The sequence below is a fragment of the Callorhinus ursinus genome, unplaced genomic scaffold (genome assembly GCF_003265705.2).
Source record: "Callorhinus ursinus isolate GAN/ISIS: 27379988/994484 unplaced genomic scaffold, GSC_fseal_2.0 scaffold43, whole genome shotgun sequence".
NCBI classification, from domain to species: Eukaryota; Metazoa; Chordata; class Mammalia; order Carnivora; family Otariidae; genus Callorhinus; species Callorhinus ursinus.
Genome location: NW_027397105.1, coordinates 2983977 through 3006860, shown reverse-complemented (window position 1 = coordinate 3006860; position 22884 = coordinate 2983977). Strand labels below are relative to the sequence as shown.

Genomic DNA, 22884 nt, shown 5'->3' with positions numbered 1-22884 from the left:
GTGTATTCATGGAGCAGCGGGGAAAACATGGGCCTTTAAAAACAATTTGCCTATGGGCACCTGGTTGACTCAGTTGGACAGGTGACTGACTTGATTTTGGCTCAGGTCATGATCTCAGGGTTGGGAGATCGAGCCCCACGTCAGGCTCCTTGCTGGGCATGGAGACTGCTTGGGGTCCTCTCTCTCTCCCTCTGCCCCTACTCCCCAAACCCCTGCTTGCACTCTCTCTCTCTAAAAAAATAAATAAATAAATAAAATATAAACACATGTGTTTAAATAAATAAATATAAAAAGATATTTGCCCGCTTGCAGCAAAACTCATCCTTCTCTATCTCCCTACTACTGGGTAGTACAAGCCTCTTTGACCCAAATCTGCTCTTATAAAGTTCTAAAAAGAGTATTGCAAAGTCTCATGAACAGAGTGTGCATATGCATGAAAATATGAGTCATGTCAGACCACCAGCAGTTACCCATGGCCGCTGACAGCGATAGGCAAACAGGAGTACTGAGCCCGTCCTGGGGTGGGTTCCCACTTCCAGCAGCTTGGAGTGAAAGACATAGGGAACTATCCGGGAAAATCCGGGAGGTAAATCCTGAAATCTCTACAGGCCATCTGGCTTCTATTGAAACTACTCAGCTTTGCCATTGCAGCACGAAAGCGACCAGAGACAGTTCATCGATGCATGGACATGGCCGTATTCCAAAAATACTTATGGACACTGAAATTTAAATTCCATATAATTGTATGAATTTTCATATCCTTTCTTTTTCAACCATTTAAATCTGTAAAAACCATTCTCAGCTCACAAGCCGTGTAAAAAGCAGTAGTGAGGGGCGCCTAGGTGGCCCAGATGGTTGGGCGTTTGCCTTCAGCTCAGGTCATGATCCCGGGGTCATGGGATCGAGCCCCACATCGGGCTCCTGGCTCAGCGAGGAGCCTGCTTCTCCCTCTGCCTCTCTCCCTGCTCATGCTTTCTCTCTCTGTATCTCTGTGTCTCAAATGAATAAATAAAATCTTTAAAAATAAATAAATAAATAAAAAATAAAAGCGGTAGTGAGCTGAATCTGGTCCATGGGCCATACTTGGCTGACCCCTAACATAGGACACACTGTGGTTGCTCCCCGACAGCCCCTGCCCCCCTCCCCCACTGAGTCGCAGCTACTGGGGTTTGGAGGGGACTGACCCACCCGTAGCTCCAGAAGGAGCATAATTGTTTTAACCTAATAAGTTGATTCTCGTCACCTCCCAGAGTGATTGCTTCTGGATACTCAGTCCTTTTTTTTTTCTTTTAAGATTTTATTTATTTATTTGAGAGAGAGAGTGAGTGAGTGGGCACAAGTGGGGGAGGGGCAGAGGCAGAGTGAGAAGCAGACTACCCACCAAGCAGGGAGCCCCGCCCACGCCGGAGATCCCAGGACCCTGAGATCATGACCCAGGACCCTGGGATCATGACCTGAGCCAAAGGCAGATGCTTACCTGAGCAACCCAGTCATCCCTGGATACTCAGTCCTAAGTCAGTCAGACATGGTATTACCCCGGCCAATGTGACTAAATTGTACCTTGTGACTAAATTGTACATTGAACCAGTTTAGGCCAATAAGATGTAAAGGGAAATTAACTGGGCCTTTGGTGGAAGCGATTCCTTTCTCCCCTTCTGGAAGGTGTGGGAGCATATCATTCAGGGGTCCTGGCTGCATGAAACAGAGAATAATTTGGGCTCATTGAAGCATAAGTGGACTTTATTATGAGCATCCCGGGTGATTCACAGCCTCTGGAGGAGCACCAGGAATCTCTAGAAGGACCAGGCGTGGAGTCCGCCCAGCCAGGGAAAATTCCACTGCAGAAGCGCTCCATGGTGGAGCCAGAGCCATGTGCCTGGGAAACTAGGAGAGGGGCTGCTTGATATTTCAGCTTCCTGATGATGTGGGAGTGTCCTTAAACATTGAGTCAGATCTCAAGAGACCAAAAAGGATGACGAGTGACCTCCGTTATGGACTGAAGGTGCTTGTCCTTCCGAAAGTCGTCTCTTGACGTGTTAGTCTCCAGTGTGATGGTATTTGGAGGTGAGGCCTTTGGACATAATTAGGTTTAGACAAGGTCATGAGGGTGGGGTCCTTACAATAGGATTTAGTCCCTTCTAAGAAGAGGCTGAGAGCTAGCTTTCTCTCTTCGCCATGGGAGGGCACATGGAGAAGACAGGAAGAGGGGTCTCACCAGGGACCACATCAGCTGGCATCTTGGGCTTCCCAGACTCTAGAAGTGTGAGACATAAATGTCTGTTGTTTAAGACACCCAGTTTATGGTGTTTTGTCATAGCAGCCCAAGGAGACCAATACAACCCCCGAAGAATGACAAAGAGCGGCCATCTTGCCACCATGAGGAAGCCACTTGGGATAAGGCTGCCCCCGCAGACAGAAACCAGTTCCTTTGTGACAGTCCTAGGGCACTGGACCCAAACTTCTCTGAGCACACTCTCTCTCGTCTTGAGACCATTATCGCATGACACAATGCAGTCTCCTTGTTTTAACGATAGTGTTGGTCCAACTTGTGTTTTCTATCACTTGCTGAATAAAGAATGTCTGCCTGCTGAGGGGTAAAGGGAAGACGGGGTTGGGGGGCCAGCCCCAGAGAGGGGGGATCTCATGGTTTATTAGTCAGGACTCTGGGTACAAGTGACAGAAACACATCTTGAATGTGTTCAAGTCACAAAGAGGAAATCAATGGTTTGTGGTCATTTAATACATATTTACGCAGCGCCTACTATATGCTAGGCACCCTAAACACTGCGGATACGGATCAAAACAGACCAAAAAAAAAAGCCCTACAGAAAACCATTACCCTCAAGGAGCTTACATGACCAAGTAAGCAAGTATATAGTATATGCCACGCACAAAAGGAAGGGAAGGGAAAGCGGGGATTGCTGGGGAAAGCGGCTGCAATTTTAAACAGGTTATCAGGGGAGGCCGCACTGAAAAGGTGATATTTGAATAAATAAGGAACTGAAGTTGAAATTTTCCTTGGTAGACTCAGACTTAAAAAAAAAAAAAAAAAAAAAAAGGAAGAGCAAGGGTAAATCCCTGAGGCAGAAGAACAGCGAGGGGGCCGGCAGTGTGGCTCCAGCGAGACCAACGAAGGGAAGAGAAGGAAGAGTTGGGATCAGAAGAATGGTACCAGGGCTCCGATCTCCGTGCAGAGCCATTCGTTTATTGAATATTTTATCTCGTGGCAAAATCACACACCATCCTCCAAGCGGAGAGATCCTCCAACGTGGAGGGGGCCGGAGACAGAGGACAGAGTGGCAAAAGCACAGGAAAGCCCTTAAGCCGACTTGATTGACCATCGTGAGTCGCTCAGGGCAGTTCTTCTGCAGGTCGGTGAGCCGAGGATGGTGGACCCAACCATTCGTGCTCTGCTGGGGATTCCGGTTGCATCCCTCCCGATGGACTAAATTGGTTCAATCCCGATGGTCCAAGCAGGAAAGACTCTTTTCATGCCCACAAACTCTCTAGGAGCCGCAACTCTGGTGCCCACTGGGTGTGTTTGCTAAGCAACAACTGTGGGCGTGACAATTGTGGGTGGAAGGAGTCTGAGCCCCGCCCCGGAGGACTCGGGTATTTCAGGACCTTGATCTTTAAGACTTGCCCCGCCTCATCCTGAGGGGGCAGAGCAACGAGGGCAGCTGTCACCTCCTTCGCACCGCACCGCCGGCTCTCACGTGTGTTCGGCTGCCTAATAACAGCTCTTTTTCCGAGACTTCCTGGTCACAGCGACCAATCAGAGTGTTCTTCCTGTCCTGACCATTGTCAGCCGGCTGCCAATCGCGCGCCTCTACCAACGCCCCTTAAAGGCGCCGCCAACGCCGCCCGAGTCGGGGCGAATCAGTTCCTCGGTTCGTGCCCCGAACTGCGGCATGGAGTCGTCCCGGGGGCGGCCTGGGCCCGAGGCGGACCTTCTGGCTCTGGGGGAACAGCAAGCCGCGATCTTCGGCGGCGGGCTGGGCCGAGCACCCTCTGCGCCGCCCTCAGGCCTCCCGGTGTCCGGGCAGGAAGAGGCCGAGAACGTTGGGGGCGCGAGTCACCACCCCGCGGCGTCCCCGAAGACTTCGAGCCGCGGCGCCGTCCACCGGGCCGAGCGGGAGGCTCGGGACTACGAGCCGGGCCGCGGAGGGACGCCGTCCGCGCCGGGGAGCCGCCGGGGGGCGCCGGGTCCGGAGCCCGACCCGCACGGGTCCTCTGGGTGCCAGGACCCTGAGCCGCCGGAGGACGAGCCTGCATCCGAGAGGGGCTGCCGTCGAGGGAGCCCAGGAGGCAGCGGGATGGAGGCTGAGCCGCGGGAGGAAGACGAGGAGGAGGAGGCGGCGGCGGCCGGCAGGGCTGGCCGCTCGTTCTCCAGCCGCCTTCAGGACAGCCGCAGCCTGGACGGGCTGAGCGGGGCGTGCGGCGGCGCCGGGTCGGCAGGGGGTGCCGAGCCTGGCGCGGGCGGCGGGCGCCGCGCCACCATCTCCAGCCCCCTGGAGCTCGAGGGCACGGTGAGCCGCCATGGCGACCTCACCCACTTCGTGGCCAACAACCTGCAACTCAAGATTCGTCTGAGCGGCGCCCCTCAACCCCCGCCCCCTGCCCCGGCGCGGCCCTGTGCAAAGCCCGCGCCCACTCCGGCCATCCCCCCCCATCGACCCCGACGTGCTGCGGGACCTGGAGCGGCTGAGTCGGGAGCTGGGCGGCAGGGTGGACCGTCTGCTGCGCGGGCTGGGTGGCGCGGTGCAGGAGCTGACCGCGCTGAGCGTGGGCTGCATCCAGACCTACCGCGACGCCGTGGACTCCCTAGGCGAAGCGGTGGACATGAGCATCAAGGGCATGTACACCCTGCTGGCGCGCTGTGAAGAGCTGGAGCGGGCTCTGCAGCCAGTTCAGGGGCTGGCGCGCCAAGTCCGGGATATCCGACGCACCCTGGAGGTGTTGGAGGCCTTGTGCAAGTGACCGGGAGGGCAGGAGTGGCCAAGCCAGGGCCCAGCAGGATCCTAAGGTCTCTTCAAGGAGCCCTGGTGGGAACTGCCCGCTGAGGGGAGGCCTATGTATTGGAGGCTCTTCCAGACGCATTTAGCAGGTCTGCGACCACTCGCTGGGCCTTATTCAGGTGTATATGGGGGAAGTTCTGAAGCCTCTCCTGGTGGGAGGGGATGATGCTCTGCTTCTATTAAGTTGGCCATCTGTAGCGACCTTGTTCTCAACTCTCTTCTCCAGCGAGAGCACCATCTCTGGGAACCCAGGGCTTTAGGTCTCGGCTTGGGAGACAGGACTGCCATATGTGGTCAAGAAAGGAGAACAGAAGAGGCTCCAGCCCCGACTGTGGCCACCCTGACTCCATTGGCCACATCTCAGGTGCCAGGGGCTGTGGGAGCTTGAGTGGTCCTTGGCCACAGGCCATGCAGAGAAGGATGCACACCTGCAGATGGATAACTCCCTGCTTCTTGCCCTCTGGCCCCCTACCATCCCCCCTTCCCCAGCCAGAACTGGGGTGGAACTAGAAGGAATGCATTGCATGGTAGAGGGGGTGAGGTGGGAGGGGTCTCACTGCTCTCAGGGTTCAGGCAGAATTGTTGCTGGTTTTGAAGCCCACCTGTTGTGGAGTGTTCTAATCAGTTTTGGCTTTCTGAGTTTTTGTGGAATTAAAGTGCTGCTGCTAAGGCTGAGGTGTGTCTGTGTGGGGTTCCAGGGATTGATGAGCTGAAGGAGCGGGGATGAGGGTCGGTCTCTTTCGTGGAGCTCTCTTGACCGATGCTGGGTGCCGGGCGGGAGTACATGGGCAAGGGTCTATGGTTCCTGCTGTCAGGCAGCACTGTGATGGGGGAGGGGGGCAGACGCGGGAGGTGGGGCACGTGAGAGACACGGATCTGGGCTCCGGGATCCAGTAAAAGCAGAAACACAAGCAGGGTGTTCCGGTACCGAAAGGGAAGGGGCTGTCTTCTCAGATCTGGAAGGGGACAGGCAGGGGCTGGGTGAACTGGACATCTTGACTCAGGAGGAAGACTGGAAACGCTTGTTACCGCCATTCCTGACCACATTTCCCACCCTCCGCCGATCAGTGTCATGTTCATTCCAACGTCTCCAAGCTTACTGTCCACGTAGTAAGTTCCAGGAGCCCCACGTTATGGCCGGGAGCGTTATAAATAGAGATCACAGAAGGAACTCTAGTTTTATTAAACCTTCCTCCTCCTCCCCCAAGGCAGTGCCATCTTGGACTGAATTTCAACATGATTCTATTTTGGGTGTGAAAAGTTCTGGAATTGGAAATGTTGCTCCACAAACCTTCCCCAGTAACAAACTATAGCGGTGAAAAGTTAAAAAAAAGACAAAAAAACACATTTTACGTTTCTGGCCCGTACGGGGATCGAACCCGCGACCTTGGCGTTATTAGCACCACGCTCTAACCAACTGAGCTAACCGGCCAGTTACCGTCTGGTTTTCAGTCTGGAGCTATATAAAATTTATATTACTGATCGGTCTTGTCTTCAGAAAAAATTGGAAATGGACAGGACCATTCTGAGAGACGCAAAAAAGACATGCAGGCGGAATCACTGAGCATCTGGGAAAGTAACAGCAAGGCAACACCCGGGCAAGCACAGATGCTACTCTGGTGCTCGGCGGCATGGGTCAGCAGGGCGCAAATAGGGAGCCCCAGCTTGGCAACAAGCACGCGGCTTCCGCTCACGCAACCACCAAACGCCAGGAATGGAAAGCGCCACCCAAAGGCTCCTGGTAGATGCCGGGAGGGAAGGTGATGGATCTGTGGATGCCCACAGGCTCTTCGCAAAAGCAGTAGAGCGCGGAGGCACCGCTGGGATTCGAACCCAGGATCTCCTGTTTACTAGACAGGCGCTTTAACCAACTAAGCCACGGCACCCACTGTTGGGGATTTACGTGCCCTCTTTCCCTGGCCAGGTTAGCTCTCCTGCAGGTGAGTGGATGCCCAGGTGCCCCCTGGTAACCAAGCTTTGGCCGTCCTGGAAAACGGAGTAGAAGGGACGAAAACCACGGTTGGTGGGGTACCGCGGAGTACTGGGGTGACGCGGAAATGGAACCGGGGCAGGTGGGAGGTAACAAGAGAAATTCTTGCTTTGGGATGACAAAACTGAACCCCGGCTGCGACAATCGCACGCCGACGAGGATGGGATTCGAACCCACGCGTGCAGAGCACAATGGATTAGCAGTCCATCGCCTTAACCACTCGGCCACCTCGTCCGCCGAGAAGCGGCTTCCGCTCTTCTCTCTGGGGCCTGAACTCGTCCTCCCGCCCGCCGGACCCGCCCACGTGGCGGACAGCGCGCTCGTCTCCGTCGCCGAGCGATCTTCCCGCCCGCGCGCGCTCCACCCTCTCCCCTCCGGACCCAGCGACCCGCCGCGCGCGTCAGTCCTCCGGAGCCCTGCCCCCAGCCCGCGCTTGCGGGACCTGGATCCGCGCGCACCAGCCGGCGAGATCTGGGCTCCCCCGACGGGGCGGCTCGGGACGTGGCGCCAGGGGCGCTCGCCGTCCCCGCCCTGCGAGGCGCGGCTCCGACCTGGGCGCCGGCGCTCGAGGCTAGGTGGACACGCCGGGGAGGGGAATAAATAAAAGTGACGGAAGCCCTAGCGGGAAAAAGTAGAGCTGACCCCGACGTGATTTGAACACGCAACCTTCTGATCTGGAGTCAGACGCGCTACCGTTGCGCCACGAGGTCGGCCGGCCGGAGGGCTGGACAGGTCTCCCCATGGCCACTTGGCGGCCGGCCGGGGTCCCGGCGACCGAGGCTGAGAGCCGAGGGCCTTCCGGAGTTCCTAAGCTCCCGCGGCGTGGGGGGTGCGCGGTCCCTCCCGCCTCGTGCGTCCCGCGGGGCCCCCGCCCCCGGAGTCCTGCCCCCGAGCACCTGGCCCCGGGCTGTCCCCCGGGGTCCCCGGAGCGCACAGCCCGGCGGGGACGGGCGGAGGGAGCGTGTGGGAGCGCTGCCGGAGCCCCCGGCACCTGCGGGGCGCGAGCCCAGCTCCTGCAGCCACGCGTCTCCTCCCGGCTGCGCGTTCCCGGCGTCCGCGGGGCCTGCCTGCCCCAGCACCCGCCCCCGGCTCGGAGACTGATTTCAAAGCCCAGCGGGTAATTTCGTCGCTCGTTACGGTTCTGGGGAATCATTTACATGCAGTGACATATACAGACCTGACGTGTGTGTTTTGGTAAATTTTTACAAAAGCAACCCACAACGCATTCAAGGTATAGGACATTTCCTGCACCCCCCAGAAAGTTCCTCCCTGCCCCCTCCCAGAGGCAACCACTGTTCTGATTTCGATCACGACAGACGTCAGCATGTTTTAGAGCTCCCCAGGTGAGATGAAGCTGGCAGCTTCCAGAGAGGGGTACTGGAAGCTAGCAGAGACCCCCATTTGCCTCTCGAGCCGTTCAACAGGCCAACACGAGGAAAGAGGTCATGCTGTGTCTCCCTCCTTCCCTTCCAAGTCAAATGTCTGTGCATTCGGTACAGTGCCTCCCAAAGTCCTCAGAGACCACAGAGATGACAACCCCCCCCACCCCACACACACAACGTCTCTCCGACGTGACTTTCATTGACTCGGGCATCCTTCCTTCCCACTCCCTCTGCACTCCCAGCCTGTCTCCTCTTGACTCCTCCCTCTCCCTCCCTCCCCATTCCCAGTCCTCAAGTCTTGTCAATTCCATTTTCCTTCATAATTCTCCCGCCGGCTCTCACTCCCCACCCTCTCTTGCTGGATTATTGTAATAGACTCCTCTCTGATGTCTCTACCTCCAGAACAGCCAAAGAGGATCATCTTTTTAAAATGCGAACATAAAACCAGTGCCCCATCCCCTTCGAGATTACGTCTTAACTTATTGGCTGGGTCCCCAAGGCCACAAACTTATTAAGTGTGGGCCCTGGAAGGGGGTTGCCAATATTCACATATAGGCTTTCCTACTTACTGGTCGTGTGATTTGAGCTCGTTGTTGAACCTCCTTGCGTGTCCATGTCCCCATCCGGAAAATGGTAAAGACTGTGATGGATCACTAGTAGTTTATTTGCCAAGATAAAGTGCTCAGAACCTCACTGGTCATAAATCAGTTACTATGGTTGTTATTAATATGTGGTCCTTGCCTGACTCTTCAACCACTGCCACCTCACCTCCCAGGAGACAGCTACGGTGACTCATTTATAGTTCCTTAAAATCATTTTTGTGCCCCGTGTCTCTGTGCCACTGTCCTTCATCTGGATGACCCTTAACATACCCTTCAAGACTCAATTCAAAAGCTCCCTGCTCCCTACTTCTCCCCCCATCTGGGGGAGGAGGCCTGTGATGTGTCTCCTCCAGGATAACACTTTAAAGCACTATTTTTAACTGTTTCCCTCACCACACTCTAAGTTACTCAGGAGAAGGAAATATGTATTCCTAGCACCCCATACAATACCTGGAGTATCATGTGTATTCAATAAACATTTGTGAAATTAAGGACGGATAGATTTGGCAAAAGCACTACGTGGGCAAGAGCCTGCTTTATAGAGGAAGGAGACGTGTCTGAGTAGCTGAAGAGCATGGGGTGAGGTGGAAATTTTTGCTAGAAGGGGAAGTTGGGTCAGCGAATATGGTACCAGGGATTGTGGACTTGAGTTCTAGGCTCAGAAACGTTCTGTAGCAGGTGTGAGGAATTATCAGTCCAGGGTCACCATCCAGAGTATTCTCGGATGTTTAAATCTCCATTTATCCCACCAGTTTCCAAGTTTTAGAAACCAACAGATTATTCTGTCCAGAGCTGCATTGCTCAATATGGTAGCCACTAGGGTGGCTATTCAATATGCGGCTTTTCAAATTAAGCTGAAATTTAAAAATTCAGTTCCTTAGTCCCGCTAGCTGCATTCCAAGTGTTCATTAGCCCCATGGAGCTAGCTGGCTACCACATTGGACAGAGACAATATGAAATATTTCTGTCATAGAAAGTTCTCTCGGACAGTGCTGATCCAGAGGCTGAAAGCTGGTGACTTGAGGCTGTTGCATGCTGTTGTCATCAGGGGTATTTTTCTCCCTCTTCATTTTTTTCACCGTTAAGCTGGATACTAACATTTATAACTGGAGTAAGAATCTGGATTTCTGGCCTCTCTTAAAAAAAAACACAAAAACAAAACAAAACAAAAAACCCCAGAAAACAACAACCACAACAAAACTCCCAGAAACCTGGCAACACTGGATTTCTATCTCCTTAAAACAATTGCCTGAAGCCGAGTAGGTGCTGCCCCACAAAACCCACAAACCATGTTAAATCTACCCGTTCACAATGATCATCCTAAAAACAACTAATTGATCCCTTTTGGAGGATGGTAGGGAATCGACTTATTATTCTGAAAACCGGTAAATGAATGGGGAGAAAGAAATCACACATGTATCCAGCTTTTCCTGTATGACCTGTATCTCAAGGTAAACGGGTGGATGAAGGCACATTCTTATTTATAGAAGAATAACAGGCGACAAATGCAGAAAGGAACAATGCAATTAAGACATCCCTGTTTTGCAACTCCTCCTGAAATAATGAAGCTAGGCAGCCGTGATCAATTAAACCAGTAGGTGAAAAACTGGTGGGAACTTTATAATGCTTGCCTCAGTCTGACTACACCTGAATCCACCGCTCACATCTAACATGGGAAAAAAGGGAGACAAGCAGTCAGGAGGCGCCTCCTGATGTGATAGAATAAGAAATACAGGCCAACTCCCGTGATGTCTATTTACCAGAAAATCGAATGTGAGATTCATCAACCACTAGATCTAGCAACCAGTTTACAGAAAACACAGGACATAGAGGAACATGTGAAATGACAGGACCAGAGCACTGCCCACAAACGGCCCAGTGTCTTCATCAGAGAAATTGCAAGGAAGGAGAACAAGGCAGAAGAACCTACGATTAAAAAAAAAAAAAAGATTTAAGAGACACATCAACCAAGTGTAATATGTGGACTTCGTCATATGTCTATATGATGGATATTGGGCAGTCTGAGCTATTTGGTGATGCCTGGGATTTGCTTGGCAATAGCCTAGCGGGGCTGGGAGGGAGCTGGGAATCTAGCTGAAACAAGGTTGGCAATGTGTTGGTGATTTTTGGAGCAGAATGGCAGGCTTCGAAGGGGTTCATCCTTCTATTTTCCTTATTTTTACATATGTTTGAGTTTTTCCATGATAAAAAAACATTTCCCTGAGCTTTTCTGACCAGATCAAATGTTAGGACAGGTGGGTTCCAGCCCTGGAGCCCTTGGATCCCGCTTAGGGAAGGACGTGCCAGGTCACCAGCAGTACCTTCTGTGGCCACAAGGTGGCTCTAACACTTACTTTTGTGTGACCTCTGTGGGACAGGCTTCTGGGAACCAAGATCATAGAGAGTGACAGGACAGACCTGAATGCCTGCTCACTGTTCATTAATTCATAGTGTGAAAAGTGACTACCCAGTTCTTACTATCTAGTAGGTTCCCTAGGCAGGAAGCCTATTGTAAACAGAATGCCCCACACTTCCAGCTATGGGAGCCCAATCTGTCCTCCTTGACCCCTTCCTTTTCTCATCCACTCATAGCCCCAAGTTTAGACCTTCTTATCTTTTAATGATCTCTTGATTCCTTACACTTTGCTCCACTTTCTTTATTCCACCCTGGTCCAATCTCACTCTGTCTGTCCTGGGATCACTATGCAGCTTCTTCGCAAGCCTGCTACTTAACATCTCAAAATCGATTCTCCACATTGCATCCAAAGTCATCTTCTAGAATACAGACCTGACCAGGTCCCTCCCCCTGGCTGCAAGGCCATGCACCGTGTCTGCCCACCCCACCCTCTTCTCTTCTACCCCCCGCTGTTACTAGCCTTCAGACATACTAGCTTCCCTTCTGTTAAATGAACGTACTGGCCTCGTTCCCACCTAAGGACCTTTGCCCTTGCTGTGCCTCTGTCTGGAAAGTTCTTTCCCCACATCTTCACACGGCTGGCTGACTCCTTCTCTTCGTTCTATTCGTTCTGGGACCTTGGAAAATCTTGCAGAAACAGGTCCTGGGTTTTGCTCACTTCCGACGGATGACAGCGTTTCTTTCATCTGTGAATAGTCACACTTGATCAACTGTCACTGGGGGAGGTTGGTTCTGACAGCCTGGGCTTCCCGTTCCCAGGAGCAAAGTCTTAGGAGTTATAGGCAGAGGGGGGAGCCCTTCAGTCCTTGCATCTTATCTGCGTGCTCAGAATGTTTTCGCACGTGCTATGCTGTGCTTTCCATGGTGGAGAGCACATGGAGCCCACCTCTCATTGTATTTAGGATGTCAACACTGTCACTTGTTTTGAGGGTCTCATACTGATGGGGGTCACCTCCAGGGAGAGAAGCAGTGGGGTCCACTGTACTTTGCCTGTCCTCCTGAGGTGGCGGAGGTTTGAAAACATTTTCAGAACTTTAAAAAGGTTCAACAGTTAAAGAGAGAACCTCCCTACACACCTGAGAACTCAGAAACCCGTGAGGGTATATTTGATTACCATCCAATATTTTTGAAGTAAAAAAAGTCAGAGACTTGGCTGAATCTCACTCTTTATACAAGTAATTCCTCTGAAAAGTCTAAATGATTGCATTTTTTATTTTATGGGTTTTGGGACCACATTGTCTCCATTATGAGATTAAGGCTGTACTGCCCCTCTAAAGAGGTGGTTTTATAGGAAAATGTCACTGTATAGTTTCAGTATATAGGAGTTTAACATGTAGGGACCACCAATCCAGAAATCATCCCTTCTTTTTATAAAGCAATTTAATGTCTCAATGATATTATAGAAGACCCAGAAGGAAACCTTAGAAAAGGGTTATCATTTAAAACTTTTTATTTTAAATAATCTGGTTTACCAAAAAGTTGCAAAAATAATACAGAGAGGGGCACCTGGCTGGCTCAGTCCATAGAAAACCTGACTGTTGATCAGGGGTCGGGAGTTCAAGCTCTAGGTTGGGTGTAGAGCTTGCTTAAAAAATAAGTATAAGGGGCGCCTGGTTGGCTCAGTTGGTTAAGCGTCTGACTCTTGGTTTCAGCTCCCGTCATGATCTCATGGGTCATGATCTCTGGGTTGTGAGATCTGGCCCCTGTTGGGCTCCACGCTCAGCGGAGAGTCGGCTTGAGGTTCTCTCTCTTCCTCCCAGTCTGGCCCTCACCCCTTCAAATAAACAAATCTTTTTTTTTAAATGAAGATTTTATTTATTTATTTGACAGAGAGAGAGACACAGCGAGAGAGGGAACACAAGCAGGGGGAGTGGGAGAGGGAGAAGCAGGCTTCCCGCTGAGCAGGGAGCCCAAAGTGGGGCTCTATGTGGGGCTCAATCCCAGGACCCTGGGATCATGACCTGAGCTGAAGGTAGACGCTTAACGACTGAGCTACGCAGGTGCTCCTCAGATAAATAAATCTTTAAAATATATATATATATATATATATATATAAAATACAGAGAATTCCCATGTGCCTTCGAGACCATGTTCGCTCTAACATTGCCTCTCTGTCTCTATAGACACATATTTTTCCAAACCATTTGAGAGTAAATTGCAGACATAATGCTCCTTTACCCCTAAAATAGTGTGTATTTTCTAGCAAGGACATTCTCTTCCATAAAGGCAGTAGAATTATCAAAAATCAGGAGGTTAACATGGATAATACTGATATCTAAACTAGAGATCTTATTCCAATTTGCCAATTGTTCCACTGGTGTCCTTCGCAGTGAAAGAAAGTGGGTTTTTTTTGTTTTTGTTTTTTTCTGGTCCAAGATCCATGATATTTCTCAAGTCAAATTTGTCACATCCCTTTAATCTCCCTAAATCTGGAAGAGTTCTTCAGTCTTTGTCTTTCATGACCTTGAACAAACACCTCCTTGCTATCTCTTTGAGTTCTGAATTTTTTTACCCACTGGTTTAGAAAAAGGAAATCTGCTTATTATATTGGGGTCCTCAAACAGAGAAATGCGTTTCCTCTCAATCTGACATTTACTACAACAAAGTTGAAGATTAAATGACTCATTTTTCGGAGGGTCTTTCCTCGATCTGTTATTCTAGCGTCTCCCTTTTAAAAATATGTTTATAGCACCTCTTACCCTGCGAATTTATTATTTGTTCGCATGTTTGCTGTCCATGTCAATCTCCCTGACTAGAATATAAACTCCAGGAAGGTAGAGCCTTCTGTCTTGTCAAGAACAGGAGCTCAGCACTTGCTAGCTGGTCAACGGATATTTGTCGAATGGATTTAGAAATCAGAAGTGCCCCCTGGGCGTGCGTGTTTAGCTTAGACCGGCCTGAAAGCACTGGGGTGGAGAGGAGGAAGAGAGATGATCTGGTAAATGGGCCGGGGAGGTCCCGGGGACGCTGTGACCTGACCCGGGAGCAGGGAGCTCGGGCGAGAACTTTCCCTTCTGCAAGGATCCCAGCTGAGGACCCAAGGTCAGTGAGGACGCTGACAGAGGTTCTTGGACCGCAGCTGGGCCAAGTCGGGTGCCCACACCTCGGAGAGATGAAATCAGAGCTGAGTCTGCGTCGCCGCCCGCTCCTTGCCTCCCAGGGGAGCGGGGCTCCCTGCCCTTCCGCCCGGTCACCCACTCCCTTCTCCAAACGCGCTCTCATCCACGTAGAGAGCTGGCCATTTTCTGCCCTCTGCGATCCCCTCGCCAATCCGAGCCAAGTCGTCTGGGGACTCGGTGGGGGGCGGGGGAGGTGGTGTCGGAGAATCAAGGAAGGTTCCGGTCCGGGGTCCTCGGATAATCAGGGACCCCGTGACCATGTAATAAGGGACAGCCGTGCAATGCGGGGGCATCCACGTCTCCGCGTTTCGTTCCCGCGTCTGCTCGGGCCCAGGGCAGTGGGGGAGCCACAAGGAGGCGGAGGAGGGAGAGAGTGTCCCTGCCTCAGGCCCGCCGGCGCCTTAAGACCGGCGTGGCGGGGGCGTTGGTCTCCGGCGAGCGCCTCGGGCGGAGGGCCCTCCCGGGCCACGCGGCGGCGACCGAGGGCTGCACGACGCCCCTCGCGGCCGACCCCCGACTGGCGCGGCACCCCAGAAACCAAGGCCGCCGCCGCTCGAGAATTGACTGCCCTCGCGAGATTTTCCGAGATCCGGCCGCTCCCCCCGCTGACGCGGTTGCCAAGGCAACTGGGCGGCGCCGGCGCGAGCGGGAAGGAGGCGTCCGTCGAATTTTTGCTTGCCAGCCCGCGAGACTTGAGGAGTGGCCCTTCTTGAGCGTGCAGCCCCACAGAGCGCGGCCTCCGCTGCAGTCGGCACCGCTGCCCCCGGGGGGCCATGGGCCGCATCTCGGGGCTCGTGCCCTCTCGCTTCCTGACGCTCCTGGCGCATCTGGTGGTCGTCATCACCTTGTTCTGGTCCCGGGTAAGACCCACGGCCGCCCCCCTGCCGCCGCCCACCCCAATCCCACCTTTTAGGGGTGCTCCCAGCCCCTCCGCGCCCCTTCCCCACGACCTCACGGGGGCGAGCCCTCCCATCCCCCGCTGACCCCAGTGCTGCCCCGCAGCCCGCCCCTCTTTGACTTTCTTCCTCTCTGCCCTGCTCCCCAGGACAGCAACATCCAGGCCTGCCTGCCTCTCACGTTCACCCAGGAGGAGTATGAGAAGCAGGACTTTCAGTGAGCACTTGGGGGGCAGGGTGGTCAGAATTCAGCAGTAGCGGGAGTGGCGGGGTCTTTGAAGAAGTCCCGGAGGCCTGAGCCAGCCCCTTTCCTCTCTTCAGGCTGGTGGTAGCGCTGTCCGTCACCCTGGGCCTCTTTGCTGTGGAGCTGGCGGGTTTCTTCTCCGGAGTTTCCATGTTCAACAGCACTCAGAGCCTCATCTGTATCCTTTGACGCACGGCCCGTTTCCATTTCGACTCCCTCCAGCCACCTAACTCGGCTTTTCTGGCACGACGGTGTGCGCTCTGGCGGGGGGGCAAACGGTCTCTCCAGTTGGTAGATCTTCTTAGGCAATGTGGAAGTTTTAATACGATCTTCAGTAGTTTGTGAAGCTCCCGCCGTGCAGCAGGCACTGGAGATCCCAGATGGGAGTAAAACACAGTTTTCCACCTTGAGGAAGAGGCAGATACTCAGACAGACATCTGTAACTCAGGGTGAGCATGTAAAGTATGAAGAAGCACTGTGGAAACTCAGAAGAGACAGCAAGATAAATAAATAGACGAGAAAGACAGAAATGAGGAAGATGGAGCAGGGAAGGCCCTTGACGCTCGAATTGTAGCCTGGGAGGACCGCGGCGTTGCATATGATTCCAGCAGTGTATCAGGTCACTGCGAGCCTTCTTGTGTGCCTGGGGCAGAAGGGGAGCCTACTCCTGGATCTGAAGGGTCCAGGCTAGCCCCTAGATACCGGCTCTCTGGCTGTCTGGTCTCTACCCATAGGGCTGTCCTAAAACTCAGAGAAGTCAGGGCTGCGGGCTCTTGCCGTTGCAGTATGGTGAGGGAGCTAGGGGTGAACCTGAGTGCAGACGCCCGTCCCGGCAACGGCCTTTTCTGGCTTATCACTACCTATTGAACCAAAGGCTTTCCTTGACTCTGGTGCATTCCCAAGCCATTGGGGCTCACTGTAGTGCATCTGTGGCCCTGTCCTTTTTCATATTCGAGCGTTGGGAGTGCACCACGTACTGGTACATTTTTGTCTTCTGCAGGTATGGTAGCATCCAATGTTTGGGGATGGGGGAGGGAGGTTTATTCAATCTGAAGGTTCCCCCCCATCCAAGGCATATCCAGGATATCCTCCATGTGAGATATAGCAGATCCACTCAGCATGCCTCTCAGCATAGTCTCTTGAAGTCCCCCTCTCCTACACTTTTGGGGTGGAGTCTCTGGTTTGGGGATTTGGGTTTCTTTTTTTTGGAAGGATCCTTGAACTCACCACCTACTGTCCACAGTGCCCTCCCAGCTATCACTGAAATGGCATTATTCGTCAGCGTCTTTGGGCTAAAAAAGAAACCTTTCTGATACCTTCATGACGGGAGCATAGGATTGAAGGTTGGAGGATCAAGGGACCACTCACCATTCACGGAACAAGAAAGGCCGTCTGCAGTCCTCCGCCTACTGCATTTGGTGGAGGATGTCAGTGTTCCTGTTAGGGTAATTATCACTCGAGTCTGGGATGATCAGCGTTTTATTTAGTACTTTGTAATAAAATATACTTTAGAGTAAGATCAAGACTTACAAAACGTTTAGGGGAGAATTGGGGTGGACAAACTACTAAAGAAATGGAAGGCTGGGGCGCCTGGGTGGCTCAGTCTTTAAGAATCTATCTGCCTTCGGCTCAAGTCATGATCCCAGAGTCCGGGGATCGGGCCCGCATCGAGCTCCCTGCTCCGTGGGAGGCCTGCTTCTCCCTCTCCCACTCCCCCTGCTTGTGTTCCCTCTCTCGCTGTGTCTCTCTGTCAAATAAATAAATAAATAATTTAAAAAAGAAAAAGAAGAAAGAAAGAAACGGAAGGCTGTTTTACAGCCTTGCAGACTGTAAGATCCTGGGTTTCGCTTTTATTTTGGTCATTACGGTAGCGTCTGGCGGCAGGAAGTAGGCGGGGATATGTAAATATGAGTGGTGTCTGCCGTTAGGGTGCCAAACTCCTGAGTGGGGCATTCTGGGAGGGATTAGTTTATGGGTTTTTTGGCAGCCAGTTGAGGGGGGAATGTTTTTTAATATCTGTAAATACATATAGCAATAAAATGGAAGACCCTCGATAACTTCAGTTGCTGGGGCTAGCGCGTTATTTACTCACCCTAGCCGTTAGCGGCATCGTTCGCCCTGAGTAAGGAATACGCAGGGGTGGGGTTTTGTCGTCAGGTAGGATAATCCTTACCTGTTCCTCCTTCCGGAGGGCAGATCGGAATATGATGATTGGAGCTTGCATGATACGTGATTAGCGTCTCTGCGTGGCCGGGACTTGCAACACCCCGGTCGCTCCTGTCTGATTCTGCCTGACGATCAACTTTTATTTTGTGTGTACAGAAATGGGAGGTTGGGTTTTTGTTTTTTTTTTTTTTTTTTGGTGTCTAGGTTTGCTCGTAACTGCGTGTATGTTCTGGTGTTCACGTGTGGTTTTCCGCTTTAAGCGTGTTTGGGCTTTAGTGGGAGGGTGTTTTTCCCCGGGGGAGGGTTTGCTCCGGGGGTTACTGGTTAGCGGTGGGCCATGTTACGGAGGCTCAGGCTCCCGGACGCGGGGTTTTTATCTTTCCGGGAGCGTACTCCACTGCTCGGTGTCAGGTGTCTGTTACTTCTGAGCTTCCACCGTCCCGGTTAACTCTGGAGAACAGATGTGTGCCTCAACTCCCTGTTCGTGTTTTTTCGTGCTTGGTGTTACGGACTTCTGTTTTTTCTCCATGGCAGGAAAGACCACCCGCTCAGAAACCGGGGTTCAGCTTACCTGCGGGGGTATCAGGGTTTTGGTGGGAACCCCCCAGCTCTGTTTGTACGCACACGGGGGGTAGTTTCTGAAATACACTGTTGGGCGTTGTGCAGACGCCCCAGTCGTCGGAGGGGTTGCCCTGTCCCAGGATGAGTGTTTTCAAGGTCCTATTTCCTACGAATCGGGAAGGTTCTCTATATTTTTCAGCCCTGAATAGTGGAGCCCACGCCATCCTAAACCAGCAGAAGGCATCCAAGGTGGTGTCTCACACACACAGCCTTTCCCGACCCTCTTGTCGCCCCAGCCCTTCATCCTGAGCGTGTGTTCAGCAAATACTTACTGCAGAGCACTGTGGTGGGTACGGAGCGAGTCGTGGTGACGAGGACCCATGCTCGGCCTCAGCCATCACAGATACTGGGGCTCACGAAGACACACACTTGCCCCCTACTCCCAGAGTAACTGCCTAGCACATTGTGGTAAGTGCCCCAGGGGAGGATTGCAGAGGCTTGGGAGTAGAGACCACTTTGCCCAAGGTGGGGAGTGAGGTCCCAGAGTGTGGCTGGAGCAGAGGTGGAGGGGCAGATTGCCGAGGCCAAGGAAGGCGGACATGGCCGGCCGGGCTTACAGGCCGCTCAGGAAGGTCACATCCCACTGCAATCTGGCTGTCACCCGCACCCACTGGTGTGGTTCGATGATTTGGGAAAGCCGACTTTTTGTTTTTCAGAAACATTGTGGGCTCTTGCACCACAGCTATTATCAGAAATTATGTAAACTCACAACTTATATTTAGAAACAGAGGTAATACTCATTTAAATAAAATAAAATTTAAAAAAAAGGTACGACTCAAAACTCATTACTTCCTGGTTATTTTTTTTCTTCTTTTTTTTAAAGGATTGTATTTATTTATTTGAGAGAGAGAGAGAATGAGAGATAGGAAGCACGAGAGGGGAGAGGGTCAGAGGGAGAAGCAGACTCCCCGCTGAGCGGGGAGCCCGATGCGGGACTCGATCCCGGGACTCCAGGATCATGGCCTGAGCCGAAGGCAGTCGCTTAACCAACTGAGCCACCCAGGCGCCCTCTGCTTCTTTTTTTAGTTTGTAAGAATTTTATTTTTATTGAGTACAGTTGACACACATGTTCCATTAGGTTCAGGTTCCTATTTTCTACATTTTACTATTATGTGCTCTCGAGCTTATTTACATTTATTGTATTTGTATGGTGGGAGTGCTATATAAGGATTGGCTACTACTTGTGTTTCTCTTCCCAACTCATATAGATATCAAGTTGGTATTTTGAATTTGGCCTTGGTAGGAGGATTTATACCACAGAAATTGGCAAACACTACATATCAGGCTTTGTTGATTGTCTAGATTTCAGAAGATGATGGAGAAAATGCTAATAACGCAGATTAAATTTAAAAATGTCACGTCTGTTACATTGTGAATAGCACACAAAATGGAGGAAATATCCCCCCAGATGTTGAAAACTATTGTCAGATTCAGCAAAGAAGTTTGTCAAGTCATTGAGGAATGAGTGAAGTCTCAACATATTCTCAATGTTTCATTTTTGTCTTACTCAAAAATGTAAATAAAAATATCAACCAACATTCATACTGGAGATACCCCTGGAGTTGGGACACAACTCCATCTATGAAGTCATGAATACAAGAGTGGAATTTACAATAAATAATATTGTATGTTTTATTATTATTTGTAAATCCTCTGTTACACATCCTTTGACTCAGTAAGATTTATAATAACCATTTATAAATGCATACTATTTTTGGAGAACTGGTGGTGGGTTTTTTGTTTTTTGTTTTTAAGATTTTATTCGTTAGAGAAAGTGTGTGCACAAGAGCACAAGCAGGGGAGGGGCAGAGGGAGAGGGAGAAGCAGACTCCCTGCTGAGAGCTCAGAGCTCAATCCCAGGACCCCAGGATCATGACCTGAGCCAAAGGCAGGTCTAACCACCTAACCGACTGAGCCACCCAGGCACTCCTGGATAGCTGGTTAAACATTCATCAGCAGTTCCTTGGATAGCTTCACCCACCTCTTGTCCTCAAACAAATCTAGATGCTGCTGGTTTCCAAGTGTAGGCTCTCTTATGTGAGCCCCAGTCCAGGGCAAAGACCATGGGAGCAAGCTGTGGAGCCCATCCAGGGTTCAAAGTGTCCCTCCCCTTCTTGGCTGTGTGATTGGCAACAGGTCGCTTAACCTCTCTGTGCCTAACTTCCTTCACCCAAACTCCAGAAGTAGGTACTACAAGCATTTCAACTTTCCGTCTCTTAGTCCACCCCAGAGGCTTTGCCAGTTAGCATCAGAAATAGGTTTTCATTTTTATTTTGAAGTTAGCTCGTCAACCAGGATAAGCCAGTCACAGAAGACAAATACTGCTTGATTCTACTTCTCTGAGGTACCGAGGGTAGTCAGAGTCATAGAGACAGAAAGTAGAATGGTGGATGCCAGGGGCTGAGGGGATGGGGGTGAGGAATTGTTGACGGGGTAGAGAGTTTCAGTTTTGCAAGATGAGAAGAATTCTGGGGATTGGTTGTAAAATAGCATGAATGTACTTAACAGTACTGAATTGTATGCTTAAAAATGGTCAAGATGGTAAATTTTATGTATTTCTGACAGTTTAAAAATTAAATAGATGATTTGGGGCATCTGGGTGGCTCATTCGGTTAAGTGTCGGCTCAGGTCATGAACTCAGGGTCCTGGGATCAAGTCCTGCGTCGGGCTCCTTGCTCAGCGGGGAGTTTGCTTCCTCTGTCTGCTCCCCCTGCTTGTTCTCTCTCTCTCTGACAAATAAATAAAGTTTTTGAAAAAAAAAAGTTAAATACATTTAAAAATAAAAGGCCAGTGGGGGAAAGAAAAATTAGTCAATAAAGGTTATTAGAAAATTGAGTCGCCATCTGGGGGGAAAATATGGATCGATACCTTACACCACTATTACCAGTAGATCAAAGGTGACTGTAAAAAAAATACAAGCATAGAAGGACTGAAAGAAAACTTGACATTTTAAACCTTTTATCTTGACTAATTTCAGACCTACTGAAAAGTCGCAAAATGGTACAGATCTCCTGTATAGCCTTCACCCAGCTCTTCCAGATGTTAACATCTTGCGTGGCTGCGTCATGATTATGGAAACCAGGAAATTAGCATTGTGGCCATACTATGACCTCATCGACAGCTCTGATGTGAATTTTGCCAACTTTCCCACTAATTACCCTTTTCTGCCTCAGCCTCTAAATCAGCCTTTGGCTCAGGTCATGATCCCAGGGTCCTGGGATTGAGCCCCGCATGGGGCTCCCTGCTCAGCGGGGAGCCTGTTTCTCCCTCTCCTTCTGCTGCTCCCCCTGCTAATGTTCTCTCTCTCTCTCTCTGTCAAATAAATAAAATCTTTTAAAAAAATAAATAATAAATAAATCAGGATTTCACATCGCATTTACTCGTCACTCTTAGGCTTTGAACCTGAGACGGTCCCTCGGTTCCTTTTTTTCTGCCTTTCACCATCTTGACACATTTGGAGAGTCCTGGTGAGTGGGTTTGCCGAATGTCTCTCCATTTGGATTGAGGGTATGCATCTTTGGCAAGAATACCACGGCAGTAAATAGTTTGGAATGAAGAGGACTTTTCTGAGTATGAAAACAAAACGCAGAAGTCCTAAAAGAAAAGCCTGATGCATTTAAATATGGATTAAAAAGGTAAAAAGTATGCATGGTAAAAAATCATAAGCAAAAGCTAACAGATAAATGACAGTCTAGGGAAAATATAATTCATATTGCAGAGAAAGAGCTAATTTTGAAACATGAAAATCTACAAATCTATAAGAAATATACCAATAGGGCACCTGGGTGGCTCAGAAGGTTAAGCGTCTGCCTTCAGTTCAGGTCATGATCTCCAGGTCCTGGGATCGAGCCCCATGTCAGGGGCTCCCAGCTCGGCGGGGAGTCTGCTTCTCCCTCTCCCTCTGCCTCTCCCCCCTCTTGTGCTCTCTCTCTCTCTCTCTCAAATAAATAAAATCTTTAAAAAAAAAAAAAAGAAATACACCAATAGTTCAATAATAAAGGACAGAAAAATTATATGGATATTTCGCAGGAGAGGAAATATAAAGAACTCTCAAATATATGAAAAGATGCCTAAACTCATTTACCATAAGAGAAATGCAAATCGTGTTTAACTTAATTTGTAATGCCCAAAAAGTTTCATTAAGAGGTAAAGAGGGGGGCGCCTGGGTGGCTCAGTTGGTTGAGCAACTGCCTTCAGCTCAGGTCATGATCCTGGAGTCCCGGGATCGAGTCCCATATCGGGCTGCTTCTCCCTCTGACCCTCCCCCCCCATATGCTCTCTCTTGCTCACTCTCTCTCTCTCTGTCTCAAATAAATAAAATCTTTAAAAAAGAGTTGAAGAGGGTATGGGTTTAAGGAAACAGGCCTCTCCTCTTTGTTGGTGGGAGTAAAAATGGGTAACACACTCACAGAGCCCAATTTGGCAATAGT

At 50.9% G+C, this 22884-nt stretch overlaps 2 protein-coding genes and 5 non-coding genes across 9 annotated transcripts; 3 read left to right on the top strand and 4 right to left on the bottom strand.

Moving 5' to 3' along the window:
• The first annotated feature begins 2976 nt into the window (after window positions 1–2976).
• On the top strand, window positions 2977–5690 carry BORCS6 (BLOC-1 related complex subunit 6). Its single transcript, XM_025864386.2, is given in 2 exon segments — window positions 2977–4660; window positions 4662–5690. Coding segments are annotated over 2 exon segments (1068 nt in total). The 5' UTR covers window positions 2977–3911; the 3' UTR covers window positions 4981–5690.
• A 686-nt stretch (window positions 5691–6376) lies between these two features.
• On the bottom strand, window positions 6377–6450 carry TRNAI-AAU (transfer RNA isoleucine (anticodon AAU)). The gene has a single exon. It is a non-coding gene; the product is annotated as a tRNA-Ile (tRNA).
• Window positions 6451–6830: 380 nt separating this feature from the next.
• Window positions 6831–6904, bottom strand: TRNAT-AGU (transfer RNA threonine (anticodon AGU)). Its single transcript has one exon. It is a non-coding gene; the product is annotated as a tRNA-Thr (tRNA).
• A 256-nt stretch (window positions 6905–7160) lies between these two features.
• On the bottom strand, window positions 7161–7242 carry TRNAS-GCU (transfer RNA serine (anticodon GCU)). Its single transcript has one exon. It is a non-coding gene; the product is annotated as a tRNA-Ser (tRNA).
• A 404-nt stretch (window positions 7243–7646) lies between these two features.
• Window positions 7647–7718, bottom strand: TRNAW-CCA (transfer RNA tryptophan (anticodon CCA)). The gene has a single exon. It is a non-coding gene; the product is annotated as a tRNA-Trp (tRNA).
• A 7438-nt stretch (window positions 7719–15156) lies between these two features.
• On the top strand, window positions 15157–21847 carry TMEM107 (transmembrane protein 107). Of its 3 annotated transcripts, none has more exons than XR_012375018.1 (6): window positions 15157–15387; window positions 15573–15640; window positions 15745–15845; window positions 16571–16667; window positions 16911–17112; window positions 21432–21847. XR_012375018.1 is itself a non-coding variant. In XM_025864039.2 (5 exons), exons 1-5 carry the CDS (start codon window positions 15301–15303, stop codon window positions 16978–16980), a joined length of 423 nt encoding a protein of 140 aa, XP_025719824.1. In that variant the 5' UTR covers window positions 15157–15300; the 3' UTR covers window positions 16981–17957. The 3 variants fall into 3 exon arrangements, 1 of the variants encoding a protein (XP_025719824.1); XR_012375017.1 differs by lacking the exon at window positions 21432–21847 and adding an exon at window positions 18732–20713; XM_025864039.2 differs by lacking the exon at window positions 21432–21847 and having other exon boundaries at window positions 16911–17957.
• LOC112817328 (U8 small nucleolar RNA) lies at window positions 17818–17953 on the top strand. Its single transcript, XR_003206366.1, has one exon. It is a non-coding gene; the product is annotated as a U8 small nucleolar RNA (small nucleolar RNA).
• Window positions 21848–22884: the final 1037 nt, after the last annotated feature.